General features: G+C 41.1%; 1 protein-coding gene across 2 annotated transcripts; it reads left to right on the top strand.

Annotated features, from left to right (window-relative positions):
* Positions 1-326: 326 nt before the first annotated feature.
* Positions 327-13222, top strand: gsto1 (glutathione S-transferase omega 1). 2 transcript variants are annotated; one of them, XM_045719012.2, is made up of 7 exons: positions 327-466; positions 566-617; positions 1355-1463; positions 1595-1817; positions 4853-4954; positions 12096-12202; positions 12639-13183. In XM_045719012.2, the coding sequence occupies exons 2-7, from the start codon at positions 590-592 to the stop codon at positions 12787-12789; spliced, it is 720 nt and encodes a 239-aa protein (XP_045574968.1). In that variant the 5' UTR covers positions 327-466; positions 566-589; the 3' UTR covers positions 12790-13183.
* Positions 13223-16153: the final 2931 nt, after the last annotated feature.

Here is a 16153-nt window from a genome sequence, read left to right as displayed (position 1 = left end):
GTGGAAAAACATCTGACTGGGAGGTGTGATCATTGTCAGGAGGAGATGGAGACAGTGGAACACCATTTTTCAGTGCAAGCAATATGGGAGGGAAAGGGAGAAATTGTTATTAGAATTGCATAATGGGGTTGAAGAGCCAATATTAAGTGAACTGCTGGGGAAATCTTCAGGGGATGTACAGTATTTATGTATTTGTTTCCTTTGGGAGATGAGAATATTGGGTAGGATTTAGACCTTCCCTGTCTCTGGTCCACGCTCCAGTCCAGTTGGTGGCGGTAATGCACCTTAAAATTGGTTGCCAACCGCCATATAAATTCACAGAATAAGAAAAAGCAGAAGAGGCAGAAACGAGTTCTAAATTCGACACACACAGGGAAGTCAGTTACTCGACTTGTCAAATCTACACAGACTTCGAAAACCTAACAAAATAATACCAGAATAGAACGTTACTGAAGAAAATACCTTGGTAAGTATTAAATTGTACAAAACATGTGAACAAAGAGTGTTTGCATTTTATGTTTGTATACAAGACGTGTGCATGAATGTGTCCCTTTGTTTCAGTTAGAGACTGAATAATTGCTCATCTGCCATGGCCTCTGAAAAATGTTTTGCTAAAGGTAAGAAAGACTTTCTAAAATATATTTGTCATGTGTTGGTCATGGCTAGGCTATTCGTTGGAGCTAACGTTAACTGTGTTTTCTACCCTTTCTTGTCGTTGACTCTTTATATTGGTCGTTCTATGAATAGAGTGCCTTATGGGTAGTGTACTTTTGTCAAAATAACTATTTATTAAAATAGTATATTCTGTCATAAAGAGCACATGTTCAACTTTGTCCCATCTCAAGGGGACAGAGTTGACGATTTCATATTTCAGGGGGAATGGAAGCTTGGTTCAAATGATATTTTGCACAGTCATGACAATTTAACGTTTTTCTTTGGGAACAATTGTAATAGGCCATCTACTTCTGGTTAAGGAGGGGCTGTTTACTTTACAAGATATCTTGACGTATGACCTGATTTGGTCCTGGCATTTTGCAAAGTCACCATGATCGTGATGTGCTTCCTGTATGTAGCCTAGTACTCTTAGTTCTACAAAATTACTGTCACTGGATTATAGGGCTCTTGGTTCACAGTATCACTCAAGGGCTTTAAACACTCTATTCACAAGATCATGTAAATACATGACCATATCTGATGATTACAGCCAGGATCAAGTGGGAAAGAGTAGAACCATATGCTGAATAGCCAAGCAGGCAGTGAATGTTTATCAACAGAAGTAAGGAATCTGCAATAAACCTAATCTTAGCTCTTTGTTGGGTTTAATGAGTGGACATGATTTCCTTTTATTTAACAGGAAGCTCTGCTCCTGGCCTGGTTGCCAAAGGTCAAATCAGGCTCTACAGTATGAGGTTCTGCCCCTTTGCCCACAGAACCAGACTAGTGCTTCATGCCAAGGGGATCAAGTAAGTTGCTTCCAGTACCAACACAATTTTAAGGAGTTTGTGTTGTGTTACTGTCGTTTTACACAATAGCCTCCATAAATTTCACTAAGATTATATTAATAATTATCAAGTAACTTTTAATTTTGCCTTAGGCATGACACTGTCAACATTAATTTGAAAGACAAACCTGAGTGGTTCCTTAAGAAGAACCCTCTTGGCCTGGTTCCGACATTGGAGACTTCGAGTGGTCAGGTGATCTACGAGTCACCAATCACCTGTGACTACCTGGATGAGGTTTACACAGACAAAAAGCTGCTCCCAGCTGATCCTTTTCAGAAGGCCCAACAGAAAATGATGCTGGAGAATTTCTCCAAGGTATGCTCAGCTCTCAATACAATAATATTTTACACTCTAAAGCAAACCATGAAAGTATTCCCTTGACTTTTTCCACATTTTGTTACATTACAGCCTTATTGTAAAATTTCAGCATACTTTTTTTCTCATCAATCTACACACAATACCCCATAATGACAAAGCAAAAAGATTTTTGCAAATGTATTAAATCTGATATCACATTTATATAAATATTCAGACCCTTTACTCAGTACTGTGTTGAAGAACCTTTGGCAGTGATTTCTGCCTTGAGTCTTCTTGGGTATGATGCTACAAGCTTGGCACACCTGTATTTGGGGAGTTTCTCCCATTCTTCTCTGCAGATCCTCTCAAGCTCTGTCAGGTTGGATGGGGAGCGTCACTGCACAGCTATTTTTAGATCTCTCCAGAGATGATCGATCGGGTTCAAGTCCGGGCTCTTGCTGGACCGCTCAAGGACGTTAAGAGGCTTGCCCCGAAGCCACTCCTGCATTGTCTTGGCTGTGTGCTTAGGGCCGTTGTCCTGTTGGAAGGTGAACGTTTGCCCCAGTCTGAGGTTCTGAGTGCTCTGGAGCAGGTTTTCATCAAGGATCTCTCTGTACTTTGCTCTGTTCATCTTTCCCTCGATCCTGACTAGTCTCACAGTCCCTGCCGCTGAAAAAAAATCCCTGCAGCATGATGCTGTCACCACCATGCTTCACCGAAGGGATGGTGCCAGTTTTCCTCCGTCACTTGGCATTCAGGCCAATGAGTTTAATCTTGGTTTCATCAAACCAGAGAATCTTGTCTCATGGTCTGAGTCCTTAAGGTGCCTTTTGGGAAACTTAACCTGTTATGGATAGGGGGCAGTATTTTCATGGCCGGATAAAAACGTACCCGATTTAATCTGTTTATTACTCCTGCCCAGAAACTAGAATATGCATATAATTGTTTGATTTGGATAGAAAACACCCTAAAGTTTCTAAAACTGTTTGAATGGTGTCTGTGAGTATAACAGAACTCATATGGCAGGCCAAAACCTGAGAAGATTCCAAACAGGAAGTGCCCTCTCTGACCATTTCTTGGCCTTCTTTAGCCTCTTTATTGAAAACAGAGGATCTCTGCTGTAACGTGACACTTTCTAAGGCTCCCATAGGTTCTCAGAAGGCGCCAGAACGTTGAATGATGCCTCTGCAGTCCCTGGCTGAAAAACAGTAGCGCATTTGGATAGTGGTCGATCTGAGAACAATGAAACGGGTGCACGTGAAGAGTCCATTTTACATTTTCAGTCTTTGAGCGAAAACGACGTCTCCCGGTCGGAATATTATCGCTATTTTACGAGAAATCTCATAAAAATTGATTTTAAACAGCGTTTGACATGCTTCGAAGTACGGTAATGGAATATTTTGAAATTTTGTCACGATATGCGCCGGCGCGTCACCCTTCGTTACCCTTCGCATAGTGTCTTGAACGCACGAACAAAACGCCGCTATTTGGATATAACTATGGATTATTTGGAACCAAACCAACATTTGTTGTAGAAGTCCTGGGAGTGCATTCTGACAAAGAACAGCAAAGGTAATCCAATTTTTCTTATAGTAAATAAATCTGAGTTTGGTGAGTACCAAATTTGGTGGGTGTCAAAATAAGCTAGCCTGTGATGGCCGGGCTATCTACTTAGAATATTGCAAAATGTGCTTTCACCGAAAAGCTATTTTAAAATCGGACACTGCGATTGCATAAAGGAGTTCTCTATCTATAATTCTTAAAATATAATTTTTTTTGTGGACGTTTATCGTGAGTAATTTAGTAAATTCACCGGAAGTGTTCGGTGGGAATGCTAGTTCTGAATGTCACATGCTAATGTAAAAAGCTGGTTTTTGATATAAATATGAACTTGATTGAACAAAACATGCATGTATTGTATAACATAATGTCCTAGGAGTGTCATCTGATGAAGATCATCAAAGGTTAGTGCTGCATTTAGCTGTGGTTTTGGTTTTTGTGACATTATATGCTAGCTTGAAAAATGGGTGTCTGATTATTTCTGGCTGGATACTCTCCTGACATAATCTAATGTTTTGCTTTCGTTGTAAAGCCTTTTTGAAATCGGACAGTGTGGTTAGATAAAGGAGAGTCTTGTCTTTAAAATGGTGTAAAATAGTTATATGTTTGAAAAATTGAAGTTTTCGGATTTGAGGAATTTTTCATTCGCGCCACGCCCTATCATTGGATATTGAAGTGGTGTTCCGCTAGCGGAACATCTAGATGTAAGAGGTTAAAAAAGGCTGTTGTACTTTTTACTGAAGAGTGGCTTCCGTCTGGCCACTCTAAACGCCTGATTGGTGGACTGCTGCAGAGATTGTTGTCCTTCTGGAAGGTTCTCCCATCTCTGCAGAGGAACTCTGGAGCGCTGTCAGAGTGACCATCGGGTTCTTGGTCACCTCCCTAACCAAGGCTCTTCTCCCCCGATTGCACAGTGTGGCCAGCTCTAGGAAGAGTCTTGGTGGTTCCAAACTTCTTCCATTTAAGAATGATGGAGGCCACTGTGTTCTTGGGGACCTTCAATGCTGCAGAAATGTTTTGGTACCTTTCCCCAGATCTGTGCCTCGACACAATCCTGTCTCGGAGCTCTACGTAAAATTCCTCTGACCTCATGGCTTGGTTTTTGCTCTGACATGCGCTGTTGAATGTGGGACCTTATAAAGACAGGTGTGCCTTTCCAAATCATGAATTTACCACAGGTGGACTCCAAGTTGTAGAAACAATTTTCTAAAAACCTGTTTTCGCTTTGGTATTGTGCGTGTGTGTGTGTGTGTGTAGATTGTGGATTTATTTTGATACATTTTAGAATAAGGCTGTAACGTAACAAAATGTGGAAAAGGTAGAGTGTCTGAATACTTTACGAATGCACTGTATGTCTCCGTAACTTCACTACATTATAATAGCTTATTTTTTTGTCTTTTGCTTTTGAACTTAGATATAGACCCAGATACTTTACCAACACTACAGTTTGGATTGCAAATACATTTACCTTATTCTAAATATATTTTTTACAGATAACACCATATTTCTACAAGATACCATTGGGGAAAAAAAATGGAGAAGACATTTCAGTGCTGGAAGCAGAGCTGAAAGAGAAATTTGTGAAATTGAATGAAGTAAGTCAATACAGACCAGGGTTTCCGTTATGATAATGTGGCACTGGACATTTGATCAGCAGCATTTTAATTTACTGGACATTTGAGAAATGTGACGTGTGTCCTTACTGCACTCTTTGAAGACATTAGAATAACTGTCCACATTTACTTTTCCTCAGCCAACAAGATGAGTAATGAACCTCAAAATAACTAGCCTATACATAGGCAGCGTGTGAGTTTCATGTTTGGGGAAGCAAATTTTCACTGTAAAAATTCCATGCATCATTGTAGTTGCAGACTTATGTTAAATAGCCTAATGTGATGAGTGGAGGCCTGGGCTATAGTCTATATCAGATGTTTTCATTGCACAGGAAAAACACATTTCATGCAATTCTACTACACTTCATATGACTGGAGACATTAGCAGAATATTTTTTAATACAACAAATCGCAGGGTAGCCTACTCTGCTGACACTGACAAACTGGAGGAAGGAGTTGTTGTCCAAAAACAAACTTTTCTTAAGTGGCACTGACCCAACAATGATGGAGTGAATGTGCGCACTCACTGGGGATATGGCTGACGCTCTCCGCTGGTGCCAATAAGATAGGCTATATAGGCCATGTGTCAAACGCATTCCACCAACGGCTGAGTGTCTGCGGGTTTTCTCTCCTCCCTTGTACTTGATTGAGGAATTAAGGTCAAGAATTCGTAAGGAACTCCCCTCACCTGGTTGTCTAGGTCTTAATTGAAAGGAAAGACCCAAAACCATCAGACACTAAGCCCTCCATGGAATGAGTTTGACACCACTGCTATAGGTCTACTGTTGTTCGCTCAATTCAGTTGAGAATTAATAGTTAAAATCCAAGTTTTTTTTTTTTCTCCATTGTCTTCTCTTTACAGCAATAGCCATTTGCTTTCCAAACTGTGTTTTCCCGCGATTGAATTTTGAAATATTGCGATATGCCTGGTTGGACCTCTCTATTTTTCACTGACAGTCGCAACTCAACAATTATTTGGTATTTACTGTGTGCACACTGCCTAATTTGCGACCTGCCTTTCCTTCCTACTGTAGTCAATACAATTTTAAAACAATCCACAACTAGGCTAGGGGAAGCTAATGATCCTCTGTGGCCAAATCATGCTTTAGTAGCCTATTTTGAATGATTTGTATTTATTTCTGTATAGTTTGGAGTATGCTAATTAGGTTATATAATTTTGGCAATCTTAATTCAATTTACTTAGGGAAAGCTTAGCTTCCCCTAGCCTTATGGACACGCCGCCTAGGTCAATCTACTATCCCCAATAGTAGAACATTTTACCTATTCTGTTAGTCAGCTTGCCAAGAAAGAAATAGCCCAAACTGACTGTGGAACAGATCGCAAATTCACACAACCAGTAGGCCTAGGCTAGATTATATATATTTCATGAGTCTGACGCGAAGGATGTACTGCTTTGTCAAGACAAGGGCCAAATACCCGTCATCTGTGTGAACACTAACATCAAGGCGGTGACCCGATCCTGTAGGTTCATGCTCTACAACATTCGCAGAGTACGACCCTGCCTCACACAGGAAGCGACGCAGGTCCTATTCCAGGCACTTGTCATCTCCCGTCTGGATTACTGCAACTCGCTGTTGGCTGGGCTCCCTGCCTGTGCCATTAAACCCCTACAACTCATCCAGAACGCCGCAGCCCGTCTGGTGTTCAACCATCCCAAGTTCTCTCACGTCACCCCGCTCCTCCGCTTTCTCCACTGGCTTCCAGTTGAAGCTCGCATCCGCTACAAGACCATGGTGATTGCCTACGGAGCTGTGAAGGGAACGGCACCTCCATACCTTCAGGCTCTGATCAGGCCCTACACCCAAACAAGGGCACTGCGTTCATCCACCTCTGGCCTGCTGGCCCCCCTACCTCTGAGGAAGCACAGTTCCCGCTCAGCCGGGTCAAAACTGTTCGCTGCTCTGGCACCCCAATGGTGGAACAAGCTCCCTCACGATGCCAGGACAGCGGAGTCAGTCACCACCTTCCGGAGACACCTGAAACCCCACCTCTTTAAGGAATACCTAGGATAGGATAAAGTAATCCTTCTAACCCCCCCCCCCCCCCCCTTAAAATATTTAGATGCACTATTGTAAAGTAGTTGTTCCACTGGATATCATAAGGTGAATGCACCAATTTGTAAGTCGCTCTGGATAAGAGCGTCTGCTAAATGACTTAAATGTAAATGTAAGAAAATACAGAGAGGAAGGAGGGTGGAGTGCCTTGTAAAAATTTGCAGACAAGTAGGTAAACCACCACTACCCTCCATATTATTGGCCAATGTGCAGTCATTGGAAAACAAACTAGACAATCTACGAATACCTCATGATAAGCTGTAGACCACACTATCTACCAAGAGTTGTCATCTATATTATTTGTAGCAGTCTATTCACCACCACAAACAGATGCTGGCACTAAGAACTCACTCAATGAGCTGTATAAGGACATAAGCAAGATCATTCTCATCAAGAAGCAGCCCTCCTAGTGGCCAGGACTTAAATCAGTTTTACCTAATTTCTACTAGCATGTCACGTGCAATCAAAGTAAGAACAACTCTAGAACACCTATACTCCACACACAGATGAAAACAAAGCTCGCCCTCCATTTAGCAAATCTTACCAGAAGCAATGGATTACAGGCAACATCAGCATTGAGCTAAAGGCTAGAGCTGCCGCTTTTAGGAGTGGGATACTAATCTGGACGCGTATAAGAAATCCCTCTATGCCCTCAGACGAATCATCAAACAGGCAAAGCGTCAATACAGGACTAAGATTGAATCCTACACCGGCTCTGACGCTCCTCGGATGTGGCAGGGCTTGAAAACTATTACGGACTACAAAGGGAAACCCAGCCGCGAGCTGCCCAGTGACGCGAGCCTACCAGACGAGCTAAATACCTTTTTATGTTCGCTTCAAGGCAAGCAATACTGAAGCATGCATGAGGGCACCAGCTGTTCCAGACAACTGTGTGATCACGCTTTCCATAGTAAATGTGAGCAAGACCTTTAAACAAGTCAACAAAGCCGGGGGGCCAGTCGGATTACCAGGAGGTGTACTCAAAGCATGCGGTAACCAACTGGCAAGGGTCTTGACTGACATTTTCAACCTCTCCCTGACTGAGTCTGTAAAACCTACATGTTGCAAACAGACCACCATAGTCCCTGTGCCCAAGAAAGCTAAGGTAACCTGCCTAAATGATTACCACCCTTAGCACTCACGTCGATAGCCGTGAAATGCTTTGAAAGGCTGGTCATGGCTCACATAAACACCATCATGCTGGAAACTCTAGACCCACTCCAATTTGCATACTGCCCCAACAGATCCACAGATGACGCAATCACACTCTACACTGCCCTTTCCCACCTGGACAAAAGGAACCCCTATGTGAGAATGCTGTTCATTGACTAGAGCTCAGCGTTCCACACCATAGTGCCCACAAAGCTCATCACTAAGCTAAGGACCCTGGGACTAAACACCTCCCTCTGCAACTGGATCCTGGACTTCCTGTCGGGCCACCCCCAGGTGGTAAGGGTAGGCAACAACACATCTGCCACGGTGATCCTCAACACTGGGGCACCTCAGGGATGTGTGCTTAGTCCCCTCCTGTACTTCCTGTTCACCCACGACTGCGTGGTCAAGCATGACTCCAACACCACCATTAAGTTTGCTGACGGCGCAACAGTGGTAGGCCTGATCATCACAACGATGAGACAGCCTATAGGGAGGAGGTCAGAGACCTGGCAGTATAGTGCCAGGACAACAACCTCTCCCTCAATGTGAGCAAGACAAAGGAGCTGATCGTGGACTATAGGAAAAGGAGGACTGAACAGGCCCCCATTAACATTGACGGGCTGTAGGGGAGCGGGTCGAGAGTTTAAGTCCTTGGTGTCCACATCACCAACAAACTATAATGGTCCAAACACACTAAGACAGTTGTGAAGAGGGCATGACAACACCTTTTCCCCCTCAGGAAACAAAGATTTGGCATGGGTCCCCAGATCCTCAAAGTTATACAGTTGGACTATTGAGAGCATCATGATTGGGTGCACCACCGCCCGGTATGGCAACTGCTCGGCATCTAACCATAAGGCGCTACAGAGGGTAATGCGTACAGCCCAGTACATCACTGGGTCCAAGCTTCCTGGCATCCAGTACCTATATACTAGGCGGTGTCAGGGGAAGGCCCAAAAATGTATCAGACTCCAGTCACCCAAGTCATAGACTGTTCTGTCTGCTATGGTATGGCAAGCGGTACCGGAGCACCAAGTCTAGGATCAAAAGGCTCCTTAACAGCTTCTATCCCCAAGCCGTAAGAATGCTGAACAATTAATGAAATGGCTGCCCAGACTATTTACATTCACCCCCCGCCCTTACACTGCTGCTACTCGCTGTTTGTTATACTATGCAGTCACTTTACAAATTACCTCCACTAACCTGTACCCCTGCACAGTGACTCAGTACCAGTACCCCCTGTATTTTGCCTCATTATTGTTATGTAATTTTCTTGTTAAGAAAATATTTACTAAATAAATTAACTCTTTCTTGAACTGCATTGTTGGTTGAGGGCTTGTAATTAAACATATCACACCTGTATTTGGCGCATGTGACGAGAGAGGCTACTGGTCTTTATAAAAGAATTGCCTCTGCATGTGGTCGGATTTGGCATAGGCTACTTTGAAGCAAGGTAAAACATGCCTCATAATATGTAGTAGCGCTGTTCCGACAAAAAATATTGGTTAACCGAAAGTCTTCTGTTTTTGACCAATCAATTGGTTGACATTTAAAAAAAAAAAGAAAAAAAAATGTCTCCATATAGAGACACACCCTATGTGTTTTTTTAATAATGTCAACTATGAGCTTGTCTGAGGCTTAAAGCTTATGGTTTGATGAAATAAGGCAAAGGCCTCACGAGGGCGCCAGAGATGTAGATAACCAGAAGGGGGGGAAAAACTTAACCTGACCAACTATTTTCCTCCTGCTGGTTTTCGCAGATTCTGCCATTACTCTCCTGAAGTTGCCGGTAATAGGTTGCCGACTCCTCGTGTAGCCTTTCTCATGTTGAATGCCAATTTCTTACCATTTCTACTGATCTGCGTGCCAGTTATGGTTTTAATATGGTACATTTTTGTGAGAAACATTTTAAGTTATAATAACATCTTCATATCTCAATCATTGTCATCTGGTTTTAGTCAAAATTCTATTCAAATCTAAATGAAAGTGATACCAACCTAAAAAATAACTTCTATTGCCAACCATGTAGAAATGGCCTACATAAAGCTAACAAATAATAACATTTCAGCCTGCAGGTAGAAAATATCCTGATTTATAGGACATTTATTTTTAAATCACATTGGCTACACATGGCCTGTCAGCAACGAACTTGAAACATTGTATCGACTTAAGTTTGGTCCAGCCCTGACATTTGCGCTAGCAACATTGTATAAAATATTCTTGTCCCTCAAGTTTCCCTGCCAGTGAGCTTGAGACAGACACAGTTGTAGGCTATTTGCACAAGGGATAGGAAGCAGTGCTTGACTTGGGCAGGAGTTCACTAGAGCTTAGTACCGGCAACTCAAGTTTTCTACTGCTTGAGCTCCTGTTCCTCTTATAGAATATTAGTAGAAAGTATTGTGGAACTCCTGCACCTAAATATAAACAGTACCAGCACCCAAAATGAGTACCGGTTCCTATTTCAGTCCAAGTCAAGAACTGATAAGAAGTAATCAGCTAGGCCTATTTTATGACATTTCCACTGGATCAGGGAATGCCATTTTTTTTCTTTCATGCTGAGGGGTTATTGAAAGGGAGAGATGTGTGCACGTCCTTACTCAACATTGACAGGAGCGCTCCAAACAAAAGACAATGACTAAATTTGACAACTTGTAAATGGAATGAAATAAACAAACTTGTTTCTCACAAGTGTAGGATGGGTTGTGCACTCTGCAAACAATGTGTCCACTCAGACCATGAGAACGGGAAGACTGGAATAATGATATTGAATGCATTAAAATAATTACCATAAGCAACAAACATTGCAGATGACAAATTATTGGAATTAACGGTAAATGTAATGGTGAATTGATATGAACTAACAATCAAACACAAACAATTTGCACAATGAAGTTATGAAACAATGAATGTGCACAAGTTGGCGGGAGATCTGGGTGCATGGCCAATTTGACATCTGCATTGGCCATGCAGCATTTACGGTGATATGGCCTCAGCAGAAGTCAGGGCATTCATACTTATTGCGCTTCATGGAGCAGTATAGAGCTGTTGTCAAGGAAGTGAGTTTGGGCGGTACATCCTGTATGAACACATTCATGAATTAGTTCACTGAAATATATATTTATTTATTACTGCTCGACTAAAACAATCTGTCGACCAACAGCCTAACGACCAGTCGACTAATTGGGGTCAGCCCTAATATGTGGTAAAATGTTCAGGTTTCAAACAATGAAGTAGCTACATATTTTCAAAATGCCCACTGCCTCCAGCTCATTGCGAAGTGGTGTGTGTGATGCACTTAAGCCTGCCTACTGTTGCCTAAGCATTTGAATGGCGAATTGGAAGCACACTTCAATTATCAGTTGAGAAATAAAAAGCTCTTTTTAATCATGGCCAAAAATATTTGTAAAATATTGTTGCGCAATGATTGGGCTTATAAAAGCTCTCTGACAGATTTTCCACTCAGCATCTGTCTGTATGCTGTGCACGTGTGATAAATAAGATGCATAAAGAATACACACACACACACACACACACACACGCCAATTTAATTCTACTAACTTGTGCAAATGAAACCATGACTGGGAAAATGCATTTCCATCAATGAATAGGCTAAAAAGCCTTATTTTGCAATGGGATTTTTCTTCTCCCGGTTATCTGGTGACAATTTTATTTATAGGCTTTATTTTTTTTTTACTGCCAAAAGCCGGCTATTACCGGCTAGCAGAAACCCTGCTAGATATAAACATTAACAACATATTACTACTGTTTTAGGGATTTACCTTGATTACATTCAGATTTAAATGTTTTGAAAGTTTAAGTCAATTTATTATCTTAATAGTTTACAATAAGATGGCATTATTCATGTCTCTAAAATACTGAACTTTTGTTTTCAGGATCTAGTCAATAAGAAGTCCAAGTTCTTTGGTGGAAATGCAATCACGATGATCGATTACATGATGTGGCCGTGGTTTGAGAGGCTGGAGATCTTTGAGTTGAAGCAGTATGTATCCATTCTAAATTAAATATAATTTTTTCTTTCAATTTAAGGCATCTCAACCCTAGAAATCCATAGCTATGTGGGAGTTGTGGAACACTCTTGAGACCTAGGCACGTATTCCCAAAGCGTCTCAGAGAAGGAGTGCTAATCTAGGATCATGTCCTCCCTGTCCACATGATCTTATTCATTATGATTTAAAAAATCCCAAATTGATCCAAGATCAGCACTCTTACTCTGAGACACTTTGTGACTACTGGCCCTAGTGTAAGAATAGCTGTCAACAAAGTCCTCCACATTATTGCATCTCATATAGGGTTTATGAGATCGATTAGTCCTCTTACTTGTGAGATTTAGTTTGGTTCACAACCAAAGTGCACTTTGAGTGACACGGACTCATTATTTCCAAAATGCAAATAAATGTCTCATCTCTAATTTCCAGCTGTCTGGATGGTACCCCTGAACTGAAGAAGTGGACAGAGCATATGTCCGAGGATCAAACTGTCAAAGCCACCATGTTCCCCACTGAGACCTACAAGGCATTTTACAAGACCTACGCAGATGGGAAACCCAATTATGACTATGGCCTGTAGATATGTGGCACTTAACCCTTGGCCGTCCAGTTTCCTGATTTTTAAATTACTCTCATTTTATATTCCTGCTAAGGTTATTAGGGCATTAGATGTACATGTCAATACAGTTGTGCATCTCATAAACTTTTCTGAAAGGTTATTTCTGTCTACAAAGTTAAAATATTTTCTGTTTATTTTTCATATGGAACATGGTCTGATTACCAGTGTTTTGAATGGACACAATACAATGTAGAATGATTGTAGTTTGGAACAAGTGATGATAGAGCATAACAAATGTTGATGGAACTATTTGAATGTCTTATGGTTGATTTCAATTATGCATTGTCCACACACAGCGTTTTTTACATGTAAACTATATGAATATCTTTATGTAATAAAGACTGCACAACTATAATCTGATATTTTTATATTGGTGTGCTGAAATCTGGAAGTTAAATCGTTTATATGATAGTCATCTCCATTATTTTCTTTTCACCACTAGTCCTGACATGAACCTATACTGTACCTGGACATGTCTGTGAATAGAGGGTGGAGTACTACTGTGGAATAACATAATCGCTTTGTGGAATTATGAATGCCACTGTCTTGCCTGTCAAGTAGCTAAATCTGTGATGTCACGTAGACTTAATTACTTGCGTTGTGATTTAGATATCATACAAATTGCCAAGACTGCCTTCAAGATTTATGAATAAACACTGCAACATGCAGCAATGCTAAAAGTACACTGTGTTAAAATAGGCAAGTTACAATATGTTCGTATTATAAATTGTATTTTAATGTTTAAGGACTCTTGGAAGATAAGTCCAAATGAGGCCTAAAAGAGAGAAATAAAATGAGAGGTACTGGTAATACAAAACCTGTACAACTTAATTTAAAAGAAAATTACAAATATTGTTGTATACACATTTTAATGTGTATTCCACTCATCCATTTCAAACCATGAATTTCAATTTGCCATTTAGTTATACAAAGACTAAACAGAGGGGAATTGTTTAATTCAGTTATGTTTACCTCAACCTTTACAATATAACAGCTGCTGTGTACATGTGTGTCATTTCTAAGGTTGTCATGCTGAATGGAATAACTAAAGTGATCTTATGTACCCATTTAAAGGAATGTCAACTGAATACCTTTGCTGTAGCCCCCATTTAAAGGTATGTCAACTGAATACCTTTGCTGACATTCTTATCTTTTGGTGAATTACAGCCAAGACGTGTAACAGAGAGTCTTCAATTGGTATTTTGAAACTGTTGCACTGCTTAAAAATTAATATCCTTTGTCAAATAGCAATTGTTGCCAAGTAACTGATAATACTGGATCATAAAAACACTAACACTACAAAGTATGATGTGGTCTTCTCTAGAATACAAATATACAAAAATAATACATATTCATATCAAATATGGAAACAGCAGAGGGTGCACCCCCCTATCTACATCGACGGGACCTCAGTGGAGAAGGTGGAAAGCTTCAAGTTCCTTGGCGTACACATCACTGACAAACTTAAATGGACCACCCACACAGACAGTGTGGTGAAGAAGGCGCAACAGAGCCTCTTAAACCTCAGGTGACTAAAGAAATTTGGCTTCTCACCTAAAACCCTCACAAACTTTTACAGATGCACACTTGAAAGCATCCTGTCGGGTTGTATCACTGCCTAGTACAGCAGCTTAACTGCCCGCAATCGCAAAGCTCTCCAGAGGGTGGTGCGGTCTGCCCAACGTTTTATCAGGGGCAAACTACCCGCCCTCCAGGACACTTACATCACCGATGTCACAGGAAGGCCAAAAAGATCATCAAGGACATCAACCACCCGAGCCACTGCCTGTTCACCCCGCTATCATCCAGAAGGTGAGGTCAGTACAGGCGCATCAAAGCTGGGACCGAGAGACTGAAAAACCGCTTCTATCTCAAGGCCATCAGGCTGTTAAACAGTCATCACTAGCACATTAGAGGCTGCTGCCTATAGGCATAGACTAGAAATCACTGTCACTTTAAGGAATGGAACACTAGTAATTTTAATAATGTTTACATATCGAGCATTACTCATCTCATATGTATATACTGTATTCTATACTATTATACGGTATCTTAATCACTTAATAATGTATACAAATCTTGTACAAATCTTGCTTTGCTCATCTCATATGTATAGTGGCTTGTGAAATGCCTAAAACTTTCAAGATGGAAAATATTTTTTTATTTGAAACAAACAATAAGACAAAAAACTGAACTTGAGCATGCATAACTAGTAAATACTTTGTAGAGCCACCTTTTGCAGCAATTACAGCTGCAAGTCTCTTGGGGTATGTCTCTATAAGGATGGCTTCCACTGGTGTACAGCAATCTTTAAGTCATACCACAGATTCTCAATTGGATTGAGGTCTGGACTTTGACTAGGCCATTCCAAGACATTTAAATGTTTCCCCTTAAACCACTCGAGTGTTGCTTTAGCACTATGCTTAGGGTCATTGTCCTGCTGGAAGGTGAACCTCTATCCCAGTCTCAAATCTCTGAAGACTGAAACAGGTTTCCCTCAAGAATTTCCCTGTATTTAGCGCCATCCATCATTCCTTCAAACCTGACCAGTTTCCCAGTCCCTGCCGATGAAAAACATCCCCACAGCATGATGCTGCTGCCGCCACCATGCTGCACTGTGGGGATGGTATTCCCGGGGTGATGAGAGGTGTTGGGTTTGCACCAGACATAGCATTTTTCTTGATGGCCAAAAAGCTCAATTTTAGTCTCATCTGACCAGAGTACCTTCTTCCATATGTTTTGGGGAGTCTCCCGCATGCCTTTTGGCTAACACCAAATGTGTTTGCTTATTTTTTTCTTTAAGCAATGGATTTTTTCTGGACACTCTTCTGTAAAGCCCAGCTCTGTGGACTGTACAGCTTAAAGTGGTCCAATAGACAGATATTCCAATCTCTGCTGTGGAGCTTTGCTTTCAGGGTTATCTTTGGTCTCTTTGTTGCCTCTGATTAATGCTCTCCTTGCCTAGTCCGTGAGTCTCTTGGCAGGTTTGTTGTGGTGCCATATTCTTTCAATTTTTTTAATAATGGATTTAATGGTGCTCTGTGGGATGTTCAAAGTTTCTAATATTGTTTTATAACCCAACTCTGATCTGTACTTCTCCACAACTTTGTCCCTGACCTGTTTGGTCAGACACTGAAAAACATCTATCTCAAGTCCATCAGATTGTTAAACAGCCTTCACTACCTCAGAGAGGCTGCTGCCTACATAGACTTGAAATCATTGGCCACTTTAATAAATAGATCACTCGTCACTTTAATAATGACACTTTAATAATGTTTACATATCTTGCATTACTCATCCCATATATAAATACTGTATTTTCATA

The sequence above is a fragment of the Salmo salar genome, chromosome 01 (assembly GCF_965601325.2).
Source record: "Salmo salar chromosome 01, fSalSal1, whole genome shotgun sequence".
Classification (NCBI taxonomy): domain Eukaryota; kingdom Metazoa; phylum Chordata; class Actinopteri; order Salmoniformes; family Salmonidae; genus Salmo; species Salmo salar.
Note: the sequence above shows the minus strand (reverse complement) of the source record. Positions and strands in the feature narration are given on the sequence as shown.